The 17,052-nt window shown below is 31.4% G+C and overlaps 3 protein-coding genes and 2 non-coding genes across 5 annotated transcripts; 2 read left to right on the forward strand and 3 right to left on the reverse strand.

Moving 5' to 3' along the window:
• Positions 1-1,999: 1,999 nt before the first annotated feature.
• LOC107262244 lies at positions 2,000-9,098 on the reverse strand. Its single transcript, XM_048372342.1, has 4 exons — positions 8,998-9,098; positions 4,635-4,747; positions 3,002-3,295; positions 2,000-2,736 (listed from the first exon to the last, which is right to left on the reverse strand). The coding sequence occupies exons 1-4, from the start codon at positions 9,096-9,098 to the stop codon at positions 2,000-2,002; spliced, it is 1,245 nt and encodes a 414-aa protein (XP_048228299.1).
• LOC112536705 lies at positions 3,856-3,963 on the forward strand. Its single transcript, XR_003080676.1, has one exon. It is a non-coding gene; the product is annotated as a small nucleolar RNA R71 (small nucleolar RNA).
• Positions 9,099-9,426: 328 nt separating the features above from the next.
• On the reverse strand, positions 9,427-10,143 carry LOC125369565. The gene has a single exon (XM_048372343.1). It carries the CDS (start codon positions 10,141-10,143, stop codon positions 9,427-9,429), a length of 717 nt encoding a protein of 238 aa, XP_048228300.1.
• A 1,076-nt stretch (positions 10,144-11,219) lies between these two features.
• Positions 11,220-11,327, forward strand: LOC112536704. The gene has a single exon (XR_003080675.2). It is a non-coding gene; the product is annotated as a small nucleolar RNA R71 (small nucleolar RNA).
• Positions 11,328-14,268: 2,941 nt separating this feature from the next.
• On the reverse strand, positions 14,269-15,075 carry LOC8285814 (histone H4). The gene is made up of 2 exons (XM_002531610.4): positions 14,644-15,075; positions 14,269-14,384 (listed from the first exon to the last, which is right to left on the reverse strand). The coding sequence occupies exon 1, from the start codon at positions 15,000-15,002 to the stop codon at positions 14,691-14,693; it is 312 nt and encodes a 103-aa protein (XP_002531656.1). The 5' UTR covers positions 15,003-15,075; the 3' UTR covers positions 14,269-14,384; positions 14,644-14,690.
• Positions 15,076-17,052: the final 1,977 nt, after the last annotated feature.

Consider the following 17,052-nt stretch of genomic DNA (forward strand, 5'->3'; position numbering starts at 1 on the left):
CATTGTTAATCAAAAGACTCAAGCATCCAATCTTTTACATTTATTTCACAACAAATAGTCTAACTTATCTTCAAATGATATAACCATGATGCATAATCCAAATTATTATAACCGTATTCAAAAAAGCAAAACCTTCATTTATAACAAGAGATCAATAGACATTTATACATTTTTTATATCACTTGCTTTTGAAGCTCTTATACTTTTTTTTTCTTTATACCCTTAGGATTTTAATTTTTGATACTTGGGGTATTTTTTTTATTTTTTGAGATGTTAATGTCTTTTTACGCATATACAAACATGGGTAAAAAATGTACCTGGTTACTCAACAAAATATACTTCAAGATCTTAATTGCCTTTTTACGCCAAAATCGACATTGGTCATGAAGATCCCCAGTTACTAAGCAACTAAAATTAGCGGAGTAGAGTTATTAAACTTAAAGCTTTAAACTTGCTCATGTCATATCTCACAAACTTAGGCAAGCTAATTTAATAACAAGGAAATAATAACCTAAATCATACATTTCTAGTCATACCCATGTCAAATGTTGCTAAACTACTCATCATGTCCATATGTAAAAGATGAATACTTGATCATTTAAGTGCAAATAACTCATGAGTTCACATTTATACATGTTAAAAATTAACTCAAGAGTTCAAGAATCTTAACATAATAGCATTCTTCATCGACTCTTATATAGAATAATAAGAAAAAGCTTAGTAGAAAAATTTAAAATCTTACAAAAGATTAACCAAAATTGTTAATTCACATGGCATATGACATATAAAGTTTAATCGAAGAAATATTCTATTTCCCTCCCCCACACTTAAATTTGACATTGTCCTCAATGTCATTGCATATATAAAAATAAAGAATAAGAAGAGAGGAAAAAGATAGAATACTTCTCTAGAATTTTGCAATGCGTAGTAAGCCATGCTTGAATTCCAATCTCTACCATCCAAACCCTAGAAGCACACTTAAACACACATCATTGATAATTATAAAAGAAATAAAGAATTAAAAATAATAATAAAGAATAAAAAATAATAAACTATCCTAAATATACTAGAAAGATTAAATTCTAAGATAATTAAAAGTTAGGTCCTAATAAATAAATATAAATTCTAGAATAAGATGTAAAATAAAGTCCTAAATCAATGATATAACTATTTATGTGGAGAAGATGGATATATATTTAATTTTTTAAAGAGGGTATTTTAACTTAAAAATAACTCATCATTTTTTTAATTATAATCAATCTCCACTTTCTTGGATTTAATTATTTTTAGTTTTCGCTCAAAAAGATTTTTTTTTAGCGGCCGCCTCGTGGACTACATTGTTAAGCTGCTGCTACGTCTGCTTACACTGCAAGCCCATCCGCAGCTGGGCCGCGCCGGGCCCGCTCGTGCGCCGCCCTCATCGTGGGCACATTCACGTGCTGCCTGCCTACGTTGTAGGCCCGTTCGTGCGCTGCCTACCGATGTTGCGGGCCCGTTCATGTGTGCTACCTCCCTCTGCTGCGGGCCGATTCGCGTGCTGGATGCCTACATTGCGGGCATGTGGCCTGCGGCTCGCGGCTTGCTGCTGCCGCGACTGGCCTCCTCACGGCAGCACATGCTCCTCGCGGTAGCTTCCCCCACGCCTCGCGACAGCACCATGGTGCTGGGACTGCCGCGACTGGCTTCCTCACGTAGCGTCCTACGACTCGCGGCTGGCTGCTATGAACCCATATCGTTCCTATTGTGCCTCTGCTACGGACTCGTGTAAAAATTCGTTGCCGCAATGTGGCTTGCTCAATTTATTTTTTTGGCTCTTTAATTACTTCTCATTGAGCCATATTGCCTTTTGGGGAGCAAACATAAGCCTACAAGGTAATCATAAAATAAATAAAAAATAGAAAAATAATAAATTAAAAAATTAAAAAAATAAGTTAAATGCATAAAAATAAAAATACAATTGCTAAGTTTATTATCTATAGCTAGATATTCTTAATTATGCTCATGGTGGGCGTTTATCCGCGTACTCCACCTCTTGCTCATAAGCCATTCCTTTCAAGTATGGCTTCATACTTTTAACACGAACACTTAAAGTGTCACGAAAGCTCTTGTCAATTAAGAATGGAATATCATCATATAATTGTTCATAAATAGGAGAATCTAAATAATTATATGAACACTTATCGATAGTAGATTTAGGAGACAAAGTTAGAGAAAGAAACGCTTTAAATTCCACAGTATCTCCTAAAATTGTCATGGTAAGTTTTCCATCAAGCACATCAATCTTAGTTCTAATAGTTGCCATAAAAGATCTACTAAGGAGTATGGTTTGCTCTTTATCCCTTGCTGGTGTGTTTTCCATGTCAAGCACTACAAAATCAACATGAATTATTAACTTACCTACTTGTACTAGCAAGTCTTCCACTATACCTCTAGGATATTTTATCGATCTATTAGCAAATTGTAAAGATATAGTGGTAGGTTTCAACTCTCCCAAGCCAAGTCGTTCATACATCAAATACGGCATCAAGTTTATGCTTGCTCCCGAATCTAACATGGCTTTTCTATCCTTTTTGTCACCTATTGTAATATCAATGGTGAAGCTACCAGGATCTTTCATCTTAAGGGGCAATTGATATTGAAGCATTACACTTGCTACTTGTATTTTTTCGTTGTTCGCATGTCGCCTTTTGTTGGTATTCAACTCTTCAAAATGTTTTTGCATAAGCTGGCTTATTCCTGATAACATCCAACAAAGGTACATTAGTATTAACTTTGGAGAGCATCTCAATACTTTTAAAATTTTTTTTATCCTTTTTGCTCTCTTTGGGTTGGTTTAGAAAAGCAATAGGGGGTCTATAAGGCTGAGCTGCCTTATGAAATTTATGTCTACAAAATGCTTCCTTTTCTTTCTTCTCAAGCCTAAGATTAGGCTCTACTTTTTTTTCTTCCTTTTGCATGCTCTCCTTATTGATTTGCACTAATCCATCATTTTCAGTTGTACCTGCATAAGAAGAAGAATTCCTTTCATTTTCCATAACAATATTATCGACAACCTCACCTCTTCTAATAGTAGTAATGGAATTGGCTTGTTTAGGTTGACTTGATAATTTTTCTTTATTGAGCTCATCAACAATTTGTCCCATTTGAGCTTCTAAACATTTCAATGAAGCCTTAATGGAATCTGTCTTTTTTTTATTCCTCTCCATCCTATCATGAGAAGCCATCATAAATGATTGAAGTGTTTCTTCCAAACTTGGCTTCCTTTGTTCATTAGATCGAAGAGTTTGTTCTTGATCTTGAAAGAAATTATTGAAGTCCCTTTAGAATTGAGAATATTGGCCTTGGTAATGAGGTTGATTTTGATTTCTCAATAATTGTGGTGGGTTTTAGTCATTGTATTTCCAAGAAAAATTTGGATGGTTTCTCCAACCTGTATTATATGTGTTGGAATAATAGGTCATTCATAGGATGCATGGGTTGGTAAGAATCCATCAAATTTGTTTGGTCATACATATTTCCTCTGTAATTATCAAAAGATGAACACACATTAGCACCATGACCATAAATACCACATACCTCATTATTTGGTGAGTTTTTTGTTGAAGTAAGCATCTTAACTTGCTTAGTCAATTCAGCCAATTGTATGGCCATCCCACTATTAGCTACCACTTCATTTACTTCTACTCTCTTTGTCCTCATACTCTTTTATTGAGAATTGGCTCCTAACATCTCAAGATGTCATAAATCTCATAAGGTGTCCTTTCTAACATAGCACTCCCAGCTGCATTATCAACCATACATTGATATTGGTGTGTCAACCCACCATAAAATGATTGGTTAGTTATTGGGAGTGGAATTCCATGGTGTGGGTATTGTAATAAAAGTTTTTTGAAGCGATCCCTTGCTTCATGAAAAGATTGAGCATTCTCTTGATAAAAATTAGAAATTTCAGCTCTTAATTCTTTGGTCTTTTGTTGTGAGTAAAATCTACTCATAAGCTTTTGATAAATTTTATCCCAATTTCTCAAAGAATTATTAGGTAAGGTCATTAACCAAGCCTTTGCTCTTTCTTTCAATGAATAAGAGAAACACCTTATTTTTAGTTTATCCTCATTTAATCTAGATAATGGAAAAGTATAAACTATAGCATAAAACTCTCTAATGAATATTAATGCATCCTCATTAGGCATACCATAAAATGAAGGAAGCATATTAAAATGAATGTTCTTTAGTTCATAATTCCTACATGCAATGAATAAGAGAAACACCTTATTCTTAGTTGATCCTCATTTAATCTAGATAATGGAAAAGTATAAACTATAGCATAAAACTCTCTAATGAATGTTAATGCATCCTCACTAGGCATACCATAAAATGAAGGAAGCATATTAAAATGAATGTTCTTTAGTTCATAATTCCTAGATGCAATGAATAAGAGAAACACCTTATTCTTAGTTGATCCTCATTTAATCTAGATAATGGAAAAGTATAAACTATAACATAAAACTCTCTAATGAATGTTAATGCATCCTCACTAGACATACCATAAAATGAAGGAAGCATATTAAAATAAATGTTCTTTAGTTTATAATTCCTAGATGCATCATCTAGAACTATGCATGAAGTAGTGTTACCAATTGTAAGCAGTGCATAATCTTTCATAGTCATTCGCCTTTCAGCTCCTATTTCTCTTGTTGGGTTTACCATGATATCAACTTCTTCTTTTGATTCTTCTTCTAATTGTCTCCTACTTCGCATAAAAAATAAAACAAAAATTCATATTAAAAGAAAATTAAATAAATAAATTAAATTTATAAACAAAACAAAAATATATAAACAAAACAAATCACAAAACACAATAAAAAAATAAAATAAAAATACATAAATAAAACAAATCATAAAATACAAAACAAACTAACAAACACAAGACATTTTTTATAATCAATCAATATAATAAATCTGGACACAGTTCTCCGGTAATGGCGCCAAAACTTTATGAATCCTTTTTATTACTCGCAAATGCACGAGCCGTTCCTATAGTAAGGGTAAGTTCATCACGAGGTCGATCTCTCAAAGAACTATGAGGCCACTTATTATAAAGATTAATTATCAACACAAAATAATAAAAATAAATCTAAACACTCTAAATTAGTATTTTGATAGGGTAATGTTCATAAAGTAAAGTAACTAATCAATAAAAAAATATGCAATGCAAATGCAAATGTTTATGATATAAAACTATATACTAAAGATAGTATTTAATCTAGCCATTTACTTAGTAATCTCCTTGTTTTACTTTAAGCCTTGATCTAATGAATGAGATGGTGATGTGCCTTTTTTCCTAAGTCACTCAAGCTAATGATGCAACCTAGGTTTCTTATACCAATATAGATTAAAGTAAAGATGATGTTTCTAATATTTTTAAACCTAAAAATTTTCATAGCAATTACTATTGCTAAATTAATATGATGATTAACTAATAATAATAACTGAAACTAATAAATATATGAAGGTAAAGAAATCATTCATTAAATAAATAAATAACAAGATTCATCCAACAGTAAAAAAAATTAAACTAAACACTTATGAAAACTAGCATAGCATATTTAACCCAATGATCATGGTATTAAATAAAGAGACATAAAAAGGTAAAAACTCCCTGTAGATCTAGAATTTCTTCAAGTAGGAAGAAGATTGGTCCTCACTCTCCACTTCTTGAAAAGTTTCTTAGATCCTAAAAAGAGCAATAAAAACTAAAACTAAATGTTTATGGAAAAACTGTAGAGAATTATTGAAAGAATAATGGTGGCAGGTGTAGAGAGCAGGTAGGAGAAAACTCCCCTCTTTCCTTCTTTCCAATTAGGTTTTGCAGAGATATATATAGAGAAAAGTCCTCCTCCTCTATATAAATCTCTCTAGAGATAAGTATATTTATATAAGTCTATCTAATAGATAAGATTTTAATTATCTTATTCTCCACCAAATACTATCCTATAAATAACTCTTAATATAAATCCTAATAATTATACAAAATGATTAAAATTTCCTTGGGCCTTGTAATTAGTAGTCCATGCGTCTTAATTTTGAGCGTTGACACGAATATATCTGATATGTCTTTTTTAGTACTCGTAAGTGCACGAACCGTTCCTATAGTAAGGGTAAGTTCACCACGAGTTCGATCTCTCAAGGAACTATGAGGCCACTTATTATAAAGATTAATTATCAACACAAAACAATGAAAGTAAATCTAAACACTTTAAATCGTATGTTTGAGAGGATAATGGTCATAAAGTAAAGTAACTAAACAATAAATAAATATGCAATGCAAATGCAAATGCTTATGATCTAAAACTATATGCTAAAAATAGTATTTAATCTAGCCATTTACTTAGTAATCTCCTTGTTTTATTTTAAGCCTAGATCTAATGAATGAGATGGTGATGTGCCTTTTCCCTAAATCTCTCAAGCTAATGATACAACTTAGGTTTCTTATACCAACATAGATTAAAGTAAAGATGATGTTTCTAATACTTTTAAACCTAAAAAATTTCATAACAATTACTATTGCTAAATTAATATGATGGTTAACTAACAATAATAACTGAAACTAATAAAGATATGAAGGTAAAAAAATCATTCATTAAATAAATAAATAACAAGGTTCATAAAAAAGTAGAAAGACTAAACTAAACACTTATGAAAACTAACCTAACATATTTAACCAAATGATCATGGTATTAAATAGAAAGACAAAAAATAAGAAAGTAAAAAGCTCCCTCAAGATCCAGAATTTCTTCAAGTAGGAAGAAGATTGGTCCTCAGTCTTCACTTCTTGAAAAGCTCCTTAGATCCTAAAAGAACAATGAAAACTAAAACTAAAGTGTTTATGAAGAACTGTAGAGAATTATGAAGAGAATAATGGTGGCAGGTGTAGAGAGCAGGTAGGAGAAAACTCCCCTCCTTCTTCCTTCCTTTCCTCCTCTTTTTTGCAGAGATTTATATAAAGGAGAGTCCTGCTCTAAATAAATCTCTCTAGAGATGAATATACTAATATAAGTCTATCTAATAGATAAGACTTAAAGTATTTTAATCTCCACCAAATACTATTCCATAAATAACTCTTAATATAAATCCTAATAATTATACAAAATGACTAAAATATCCCTTGAGCCTTATAATTAGCAGTCCATGCGTCTTAATCTTGGGCCTTGATACGATTATGTCCCATTAAGCTTCTTTTAGCTCCATATTTTTCTCTTTTTACTAATATTCCTGAAAATAGACAATTAAACTTAAGTGAGGAAAAAACACATATTTTCACCATTTTATATATAGAAATATATCATTAAAGCTTTAAAATACCCTTAAATATCTATATATAATTTGGACCAATCAAATACCCCCCACACTTAAACTTTTACTTGTCCTCAAGTAAATAGCAACTGAGAATTAACTTTTGCAAAAATCATGAAAAACATCCCTACTCAGCTTAAAGATATTATTCAAAAGAATCTCACTAATGCAAAGATCATGTTAACCCAGAACATTTGAGTCATAATAATTTTCTTTAAAAATATAAACTCAATCATTGTTAATGAAAAGACTCAAGCATCCAATCCTTCACACATGTTTCACAACAAATAGTCTAACTCATCTTCAAAGGATACAACTATGATGCATAATCCAAATTATCATAACTTTATTCAAAAAGGCAAAACCTTCATTCAAAAACAAGAGATCAATAAGCATTTATTACTTGCTTTTGAAGCTCTTATACTTTTTCTTTTCTTTTCTTTATACCCCTTGGATTTTAATTTTTGATACTTGGGGTACTTCTTTCTTTCTTGAGATGTTATGCATTTTTATGCAAATACAAACATGGGTAATGAATGCACCTGGTTACTCAACAAAACATACAACAAGATGCTTTGCATACTCATAATCTTAATTGCCTTTTTACGTGAAAATCGACATTGGTCATGAAGATCCCTGGTTACTAAGCAACTAAAATTAGCGGAGTTGAGTTATTAAACTTAGAGCTTTAAACTTGCCCATATCATATCTCACAAACTTAGGCAAGCCAATTTAATAACAAGGAAATCATAATCTAAATCATACACTTCTAATCATACCCATGTCGAATGTTGCTAAACTATTCATCATGTCCATATACAAAGATGAACACTTGATCATTTAAGTGCAACTAACTCATGCATTCATATTTATACATGTTAAAAACTAACTCAAGAGTTCAAGAATCTTAACATAATAGCATTCTTTCATCGACTCTTATATTGAACAATAAGAAAAAGCTGAGTGGAAAAATTTAAAATTTTGCAAAAGATTAACCAAAGTTGCTAATTCTCATGGCATATGACGTATAACGTTTAATCGAAGAAATATTCTATTTCCCTCCCCCACACTTAAATTTGACATTGTCTTCAATGTAATTGCATATAGAAAAATAAAGAACAAAAAGAGAGGAAAAAGATAGAATACTCCCCTAGAATTTTGCAATGCATAATAAGCCATGAACTTGAATTCCAATCTCCACCATCCAAACCTTAGAAGCACACTTGAATACACATCATTGATAATTATAAAAGAAATAAAGAAATAAAGAATAATAATAGAGAATTAAAAATAATAAATTATCCTAAACATACTAAAAAGATTAAATCCTAAGATAATTAAAAGTTAGGTCCTATTAAATAAATATAAATTCTAGAATAAAATTTAAAATAAAATCCTAGATCAATGATATGACTATTTATGTGGAGAAGATGGATATATATTTAATTTTAAAGAGGGTATTTTAACTAAGAATAATTCATAATCAATCCCAATTTCTTGGATTTAATTATTTTAATTTTTGTTCAAATTTATTCCTTTTTTTTTGCGGCCGCCCCATGGACTTGCCCGGGCCTGCGTGTTGTCTGCCTGCACCGCGAGCATGTGGCCCACGGCTCGCGGCTGCCCCGCGAGGTCGCGGCTTACCGCCGCTGACCGGCCTCCTCGGCAAGACTCGCCCAGCTGTAGCTAGGGTTGCTGCCGGCTTCCTCGCGGTCTCCGCGACCGCTTGGTTGTTGCAGGCCCATGTCGTCTCTACCGCTAGCTGCTACGGGCCCGTGTGAAAATTTATTGCCGCGAACGTGGCTCGCTCAATTTTTTTTTAACCTTTAATTGCTTCTCATGGAGACATATTGCTTTTTGGGGATCAAAGCCTACAAGATAAACATAAAATAAATAAATATTAAAAATAATAAAAATAAAAATAGAAATAAAAAAATAACTTAAATGCATAAATATAAAAATACAATTGCTAACTTTATTGTCTATAGCTAGATATTCCTGATTATGTTCATGGTGGGCGTTCATCCGCCCACTTCACCTCTTGGTCATAAGCCATTCCTTTCAAGTATGGCTTCATACTTTTATGCGAACATCTAAAGTGTCACGAAAGCTCTTGTCAATTAAGAATGGAATATCATCATATAATTGTTTATCAACAAGAGAATCTAAATAATTATATGAACACTTATCGATAATAGATTTAGGAAAGAAAGTTAGAGAATCAAATACTTTAATTTCTACAGTTTCTCCTAAAACTGTCATGGTAAGTTTTCCTTCATGCATATCAATCACAGTTCTAGTAGTTTCCATGAAAGGTCTACCAAGGAGTATGGTTTGCTCTTTATCCCTTGCTGGTGTGTTTTCCATGTCAAGTACTACAAAATCAACTGGAATTATTAACTTACCTACTTGTACTAGCAAGTCTTCCACTATACCTCTAAAATATTTTATCGATCTGTCTGCAAATTGAAGAGACATAGTGGTAGGCTTCAACTCTCCCAAGCCAAGTAGTTCATACATCGAATACGGCATCAAGTAGATGCTTGCTCCCAAATCTAACATGACTTTTGTATCATTTTTGTCACCTATTGTAATATTAATGGTGAAGCTACCAGGATCCTTTATCTTAAGGGGCAATTGATGCTGAAGCATTACACTTGCTACTTGTACTTTTTCGTTGTTCGCATATCGCCTTTTGTTGGTGCTCAACTCTTCAAAGAATTTTGCATAAGCTAGTTTATTCCTGACAACATCCAACAAAGGTAAGTTAGTATTAACTTTAGAGAGCATCTCAATACTTTCAAAAAAAAACTCATCATTTTTGCTCTCTTTGGGTTGGTTTAGAAAAGGAATAGGGGGTCTATAAGGCTGAGCTGCCTTATGAAATTCAGGTCCAGAAAATGCTTCCTTTTCTTTCTTCTCTAGCCTAAGATTAGGCTCTACTTTTCTTCCTTTTGTATGCTTTCCTCATTGCTTTGCACTAATCCATCATTATTAGATGTACTTGTATAAGAAGAAAAATTCCTTTCAATTTCCATAGTAATATTATCGACAACCTCACCTCTTCTAATAGTAGTAATGGAACTGGCTTGTTCAGGTTAACTTGATAGTTCCTCTTTATTGAGCTCTTCAACAATTTGTTCCATTTGAGCTTCTAAACGTTTTAGTGAAGCCTCAATGGAATCTGTCTTTTTCTCATTCCTCTCCATCCTATCATGAGAAGCCATCACAAATGATTGAAGTGTTTCTTCCAAGCTTGGCTTCCTTTGTTCATTAGATCGAAGAGTTTGTTCTTGATCTTGAAAGAAAGGATTGGAGTCCCTTTGGAATTGAGAATATTGGTCTTGGTAATGAGGTTGATTTTGATTTCTTAATAATTGTGGTGGGTTTTGATCATTGTATTTCTAAGAAAAATTTGGATGGTTTCTCCAACCTGTATTATATGTGTTGGAATAAGGGTCATTCATAGGATGCATAGGTTGGTAAGAATCCATCAAATTTGTTTGGTCATACATATTTTCTCTGTAATTATCAAAAGATGAACAAACATTAGCACTATGACCATAAATACCACAAATACCACATACCTCATTATTTGGTGAATTTTTTGTTGAAGTAAGCATATAACTTGCTTAGTCAATTCAGCCAATTGCATGGTCATCTCACTATTAGCTACCACTTTATTTACTTCTATTCTCTTTGTCCTCACACTCTTTTGTTGAGAATTGGCTCCTAACATCTCAAAGATATTATAAACCTCATCAGGTGTCCTTTCTAACATAGCACCCCCAGCTGCATTATCAACCATACATTGATATTGGTGTGTCAACCTATCATAAAATGATTGGTTAGTTATTGGGAGTGGGAATCTATGGTGTGGGCATTGCAATAAAAGTGATTTGAAGCGATCCCATGCTTCATGAAAAGATTCAGCATTCTCTTGATAAAAATTAGAAATCTCACCTCTTAATTCTTTGGTCTTTTGCTGTGAGTAAAATCTACTCATAAACTTTTGATAAATTTCATTCCAATTTCTCAAAGAATAAGGAGGCAAGGTCATTAATCAAGCCTTTGTTCTTTCTTTCAATGAATAAGGGAAACACCTCATTCTTAGTTGATTCTCATTAAGTCCAGATAATGGAAAAGTATGAACTATGGCATAAAATTTTCTAATGAATATTAATCCATCCTCACTAGGCATACCATAAAATGAAGGAAGCATATTAAAATGAATGCTTTTAAGTTCATAATTCCTAGATGTATCATCTAGAACTATGCATGAAGTAGTATTACCAATTGTAGACATTGCATAATCTTTCATAGCCATTCGCCTTTTAGCTTCTACTTCTCTTGGTGGGTTTGCCATGATATCAACTTCTTCTGTTGATTCTTCTTCTAGTTGTTTCCTGCTAAGCATACAAAATAAAAGAAAATTTCATATTAAAAATAAAATATTAAAAATAAAATTTACAAACAAAATAAAAACACATAAACAAAACAAAACATAAAACACAAAACAAACAAACAAAACAAAGACACATAAACAAAATAAATCACAAAATACAAAACAAACTAACAAACACAAGACACTTTTGATAATCAATCAATATAATAAATTTGGATACAGTTCCCCGGCAACAGCGCCAAAACTTGATATGTCTTTTTTAGTACTCGCAAGTGCACGAATCGTTCCTATAGTAAGGGTAAGTTCACTACGAGGTCGATCTCTCAAGGAACTATGAGGCCACTTATTATAAAGACTAATTATCAACACAAAACAATGAAAGTAAATCTAAACACTCTAAATCGTATGTTTGAGAGGATAATGGTCATAAAGTAAAGTAACTAAACAATAAATAAATATGCAATGCAAATGCAAATGCTTATGATCTAAAACTATATGCTAAAAATAGTATTTAATCTAGCCATTTACTTAGTAATCTCCTTGTTTTATTTTAAGCCTAGATCTAATGAATGAGATGGTGATGTGCCTTTTCTCTAAATCACTCAAGCTAATGATACAACTTAGGTTTCTTATACCAACATAGATTAAAGTAAAGATGATGTTTCTAATACTTTTAAACCTAAAGATTTTCATAACAATTACTTTTGCTAAATTAATATGATGGTTAACTAACAATAATAACTGAAACTAATAAAGATATGAAGGTAAAGAAATCATTTATTAAATAAATAAATAACAAGGTTCATAAAAAAGTAGAAAGACTAAACTAAACACTTATGAAAACTAGTCTAACATATTTAACCCAATGATCATGGTATTAAATAGAAAGACAAAAAAATAAGAAAGTAAAAAGCTCCCTCAAGATTCAGAATTTCTTCAAGTAAGAAGAAGATTGATCCTCAGTCTCCACTTCTTGAAAAGCTCCTTAGATCCTAAAAGAACAATGAAAACTAAAACTAAAGTGTTTATGAAGAACTGTAGAGAATTATGGAGAGAATAATGGTGACATGTGTAGAGAGCAGATAGGAGAAAACTCTCCTCCTTCTTCCTTCCTTTCCTCCTCTTTTTTGCAGAGATTTATATAGAGAAGAGTCATCTTCTAAATAAATCTCTCTAGAGATGAGTATACTAATATAAGTCTATCTAATAGATAAGACTTAAAGTATCTTAATCTCCACCAAATACTATTCCATAAATAACTCTTAATATAAATCCTAATAATTATATAAAATGACTAAAATATCCCTTTGGCCTTATAATTAGTAGTCCATGCGTCTTAATCTTGGGCCTTGACACGAATATGTCTCATTAACCTTCTTTTAGCTCCATATTTTTCTCTTTTTGCTAATATTCCTGAAAATAGACAATTAAGCTTAAGTGAGGCAAAAACACATATTTTCACCATTTTATATATAAAAATATATCATTAAAGCTTTAAAATACCCTTAAATATCTATACATAATTTGGACAGATCAATATCCCATTAAGTTTCTTTGAGCTCCACATTTTCCTCTCTTTGGTAATATTTCTGAAAATAGACAATTAAGCTTAAGTGAGGTAAAATCACATATTTTTACTATTTTATATATAAAAATATATCATTAAAGCTCTAAAATACACTTAAATATCTATACATAATTTGAATCGATCAAGTATCTATTACTCAATTAATATAAGTATAATACATCTATAAATATAAAATATTATCATATTTGGACAAGTTGAGATACTATGCAAGTTAACAAGTAAGGATTTATGTATTTATATTTTAAGCAAATTGAAATTGAGATATCTCGTATTGAACGGATACATTGCATGACTATTTTGGTAGTGCCCAATAAATTAATTTCTCAAATCTGGCTGCTCTTTGAACAGCTGTAACTGGACGCAAAGAAAATTGCAAGCACTGATACTGAAACAGTGACTCCCTTAAATGAGACAACATACGTACTGCGGTTGTGATCTTAATTAACAAAACGCAAAGTACATCTCTGCGGAGAATGGAGCGTACGGTGGCCAATTTCAGGCAGAATCATGTAAATTGCAGCCAATGCCTATGGAATATAAGAAATGTGGTGAGGCAACAGTACTATATTCTTAGATAATTATGCCTATAAATGGTTAATCAAAAATCATATACTATGTACAGAATCTTAATTACTCCTCAGTTACCAAAAATTATTCCTCTCTGCACACACTTAGCATGGAACAAGATCAAACAAACAATCTATGCCATCAACTCATCTAAATTCAAAATTTGATAGCTAGAATAAGAAAAACAATTCCACTGTCTTGTGTTTTAGGAACCAATCCAAATTATCAAATACAAGTCTGATAAGTATTTTTTAGAACCAAATTCTGGTCCTGATTTTTAATTTTTTCCCTAACCCAAACCCAAATTATCGCACATCTAAAAGAACCCATATCATTCTTCAGAAAAAAAATAAAATAAAATAAAAAACACCATATCAAGAACTGTTTAATTCTCAGAACCCAAAACAATCATAAGATTTGAAAAATCTGAAAATTCATCCGTTGATTGATTCAATTAATTACAATACTAATCTCATCATTACATCAAAATTAAGTCTGATAAGTATTTTTTAGAACCAAATTCTGGTCCTGATTTTTAATTTTTTCCCTAACCCAAACCCAAATTATCGCACATCTAAAAGAACCCATATCATTCTTCAGAAAAAAAAATAAAATAAAATAAAAAACACCATATCAAGAACTGTTTAATTCTCAGAACCCAAAACAATCATAAGATTTGAAAAATCTGAAAATTCATCCGTTGATTGATTCAATTAATTACAATACTAATCTCATCATTACATCAAAATCAATCAAACCCCCCAATCGCTAAGTTGCTTAACCGCCAAAGCCATAAAGAGTCCTGCCCTGCCTCTTCAAAGCATAAACAACATCCATGGCAGTAACAGTCTTCCTACGAGCGTGCTCAGTGTAAGTAACCGCATCACGAATCACATTCTCTAGAAAAATCTTAAGTACGCCTCTCGTCTCTTCGTAGATCAACCCGCTAATTCGCTTAACTCCTCCACGCCTGGCCAACCGTCGTATTGCTGGCTTCGTGATTCCCTGAATGTTATCCCTTAGCACCTTACGATGCCGTTTTGCTCCTCCCTTTCCTAATCCTTTGCCTCCCTTTCCTCTTCCTGACATTTTCTTTCCTGAATTTGTGTTTTCCCTTCTGATTTGCTTTGTCTTTTGATGACGACAGAGCAAATATGTTGGTTTTATAGAGGGAGAGGTGGGACGGGAGCCGTTGGATCAAGTGGCGATCCGTGTGATAGGCTAGGGTTGGAGCTTTGTCCGTTGGATTGAGAATTTTTTAAATCTGATTTCTTTTTAACTTTGTTAATGCGTTGAAATTGCGATAGAAAGCGGGAACGAACTCAAAGAGAAAAATCAATTATTATGCCGCGTTTGGTTTCATTGAAATTTTGAACGGCTCCACTGGCGCGATGACAAGTTCCTTTTCGTTTTTTTCTTATTTCTTTCTTAAACATAGTTTTAACCTAAATTTTATCGATTAAATTTTAATCTCTCTACTACGTTTAACCTATAATATCTCTCCATCTTTGTATATTACATTTTTCATTTTGTATATATATTTTTATATTTTTATTAGTTTATATTTAGTTTTTGATAATATTAAATAAATAAAAATATAAGAATATATATACATAACTGAAGAAATTCTAAAATAAAAAAACAAAAAATATGATAGATTAAAATATTAATTAAACAGGGGTCAAACAATATAATAATAGGCGCATAATATTTCATTTTAATTTTTATAAGTTAGAGATTTATTAATTAATTGTTTATCCACACATTCCATAAACTATTGACTTTGTATCAATTAATTGTCTAAAAATTTGATAGTTTATTTAGGTTTTGGTTTTGGATGCATTTGGAAGAAAGAAAAGAGTGTGTTTTGAGGTGATAAAATATAGAATTTGATTGTAGATTTTATTTAGAAAATAAATTAAAATAATAAGTATTAAGTGATCGATTGAATATAGATATTTAAGGATATTTTAGAGCTTTAATAATATATTTTTATATATAATATAGTGAAAATATGTCTTTTACCTCACTTTAGTTTTCTTATCTAAATTTAGAAACTAATCGCCAAATAGGAAAATTTGAGCTAAAAATGTACTAATGGGTGTTAATTAAACTGCAGCTATTAAAGGCTCAAGAATCAGACACGTGGGCTATTAATAGTTTGGGTCTAGCTTAATTCATTAAGGCCCAATAAGGAGGGTTTAAGTAATTATTATGTAATTAGTGAATAATTATCTTTTGAGTTGTTTAGTTTGTTTAAAACAGTAAAAGATAAACTATAGTAGTTGAGTGTTGAAAAAAGAACTCGAAGAAAGGAATCTCTACAAGGAGTAAAGGTTAATTAAAATAGAGAGTTCTTCGGCTACTAAGAATCTCTCTAGAGAAGGTTTCTATCATTCTCTACAGAAATTTCTATAGTTTATCATCTTCTACATCTAGCTAGCTTGTTGTTGCATCATTCTTAGAATAATCAGAGAAGTTTTTTGAAGAAGTGGAGAAAGATGACCAATATTCTTCATTCCTTGAAGAGCCTTTGAACTTTGAGGGAGTTTTAGTTTTCTGTTTTATGAATCTTAAGTCTTTCTATTTAATTACAATGATCATTGGATTAAGTATGTTAGGCTAAGTTCCATAAGTGTTTAGTTTGGCTTTTTATTTATGTATGAACCGTATATATTTTGAGTTTAATCAATGATTTCTTTGCCTTCATATGTTCTTTAGTTTCATCTATTATTATTGGTTGACCATCATATCAATTTAGTAGTAATATGTGTTATGAAAATCTTTAGGTTAAAAGTATTAGAAATATCATCTTTACTTTAATCTATGTTGGTATAAGAAACCTAAGTTGCATCATTAGCTTGAGTGACTTAGGGAAAAAGGCACATCATTATCTCATTTGTTAAATTAGAGCTTAAGGGAATTAAGGGGATTACTAAGTAAAAAAGCTAGGCTAAATGTTATTTTATCATATAGTTCATATTAATCATTCTAGTTGCATGTTTATTTTCTGGTTATTTAATTTCTTTTATTAAACTAAAGATCATTCTCAAAATATTTGCTTAGAGTGTTTATATTTATTTTCAGTATTTTGTGTGATAGTTGGTCTTTGTAATATATACAATTCCTTGTGAGATCG

This window comes from Ricinus communis, chromosome 3, assembly GCF_019578655.1.
Source record: "Ricinus communis isolate WT05 ecotype wild-type chromosome 3, ASM1957865v1, whole genome shotgun sequence".
Classification (NCBI taxonomy): Eukaryota; Viridiplantae; Streptophyta; class Magnoliopsida; order Malpighiales; family Euphorbiaceae; genus Ricinus; species Ricinus communis.

Coding starts and splice junctions, on each gene's coding strand:
- LOC107262244 (XM_048372342.1), bottom strand. CDS start 9,098: ATGGGCCTGCAACAACCAAGCGGTCGCGGAGACCGCGAGGAAGCCGGC. Junction 4,748..8,997: donor GAGGAGGCCGGTCAGCGGCG/GTAAGCCGCGAC, acceptor TATGCGAAGTAG/GAGACAATTAGAAGAAGAAT. Junction 2,737..3,001: donor GAATTCTTCTTCTTATGCAG/GTACAACTGAAA, acceptor GGATGTTATCAG/GAATAAGCCAGCTTATGCAA.
- LOC125369565 (XM_048372343.1), bottom strand. CDS start 10,143: ATGCTCTCTAAAGTTAATACTAACTTACCTTTGTTGGATGTTGTCAGG.
- LOC8285814 (XM_002531610.4), bottom strand. CDS start 15,002: ATGTCAGGAAGAGGAAAGGGAGGCAAAGGATTAGGAAAGGGAGGAGCA.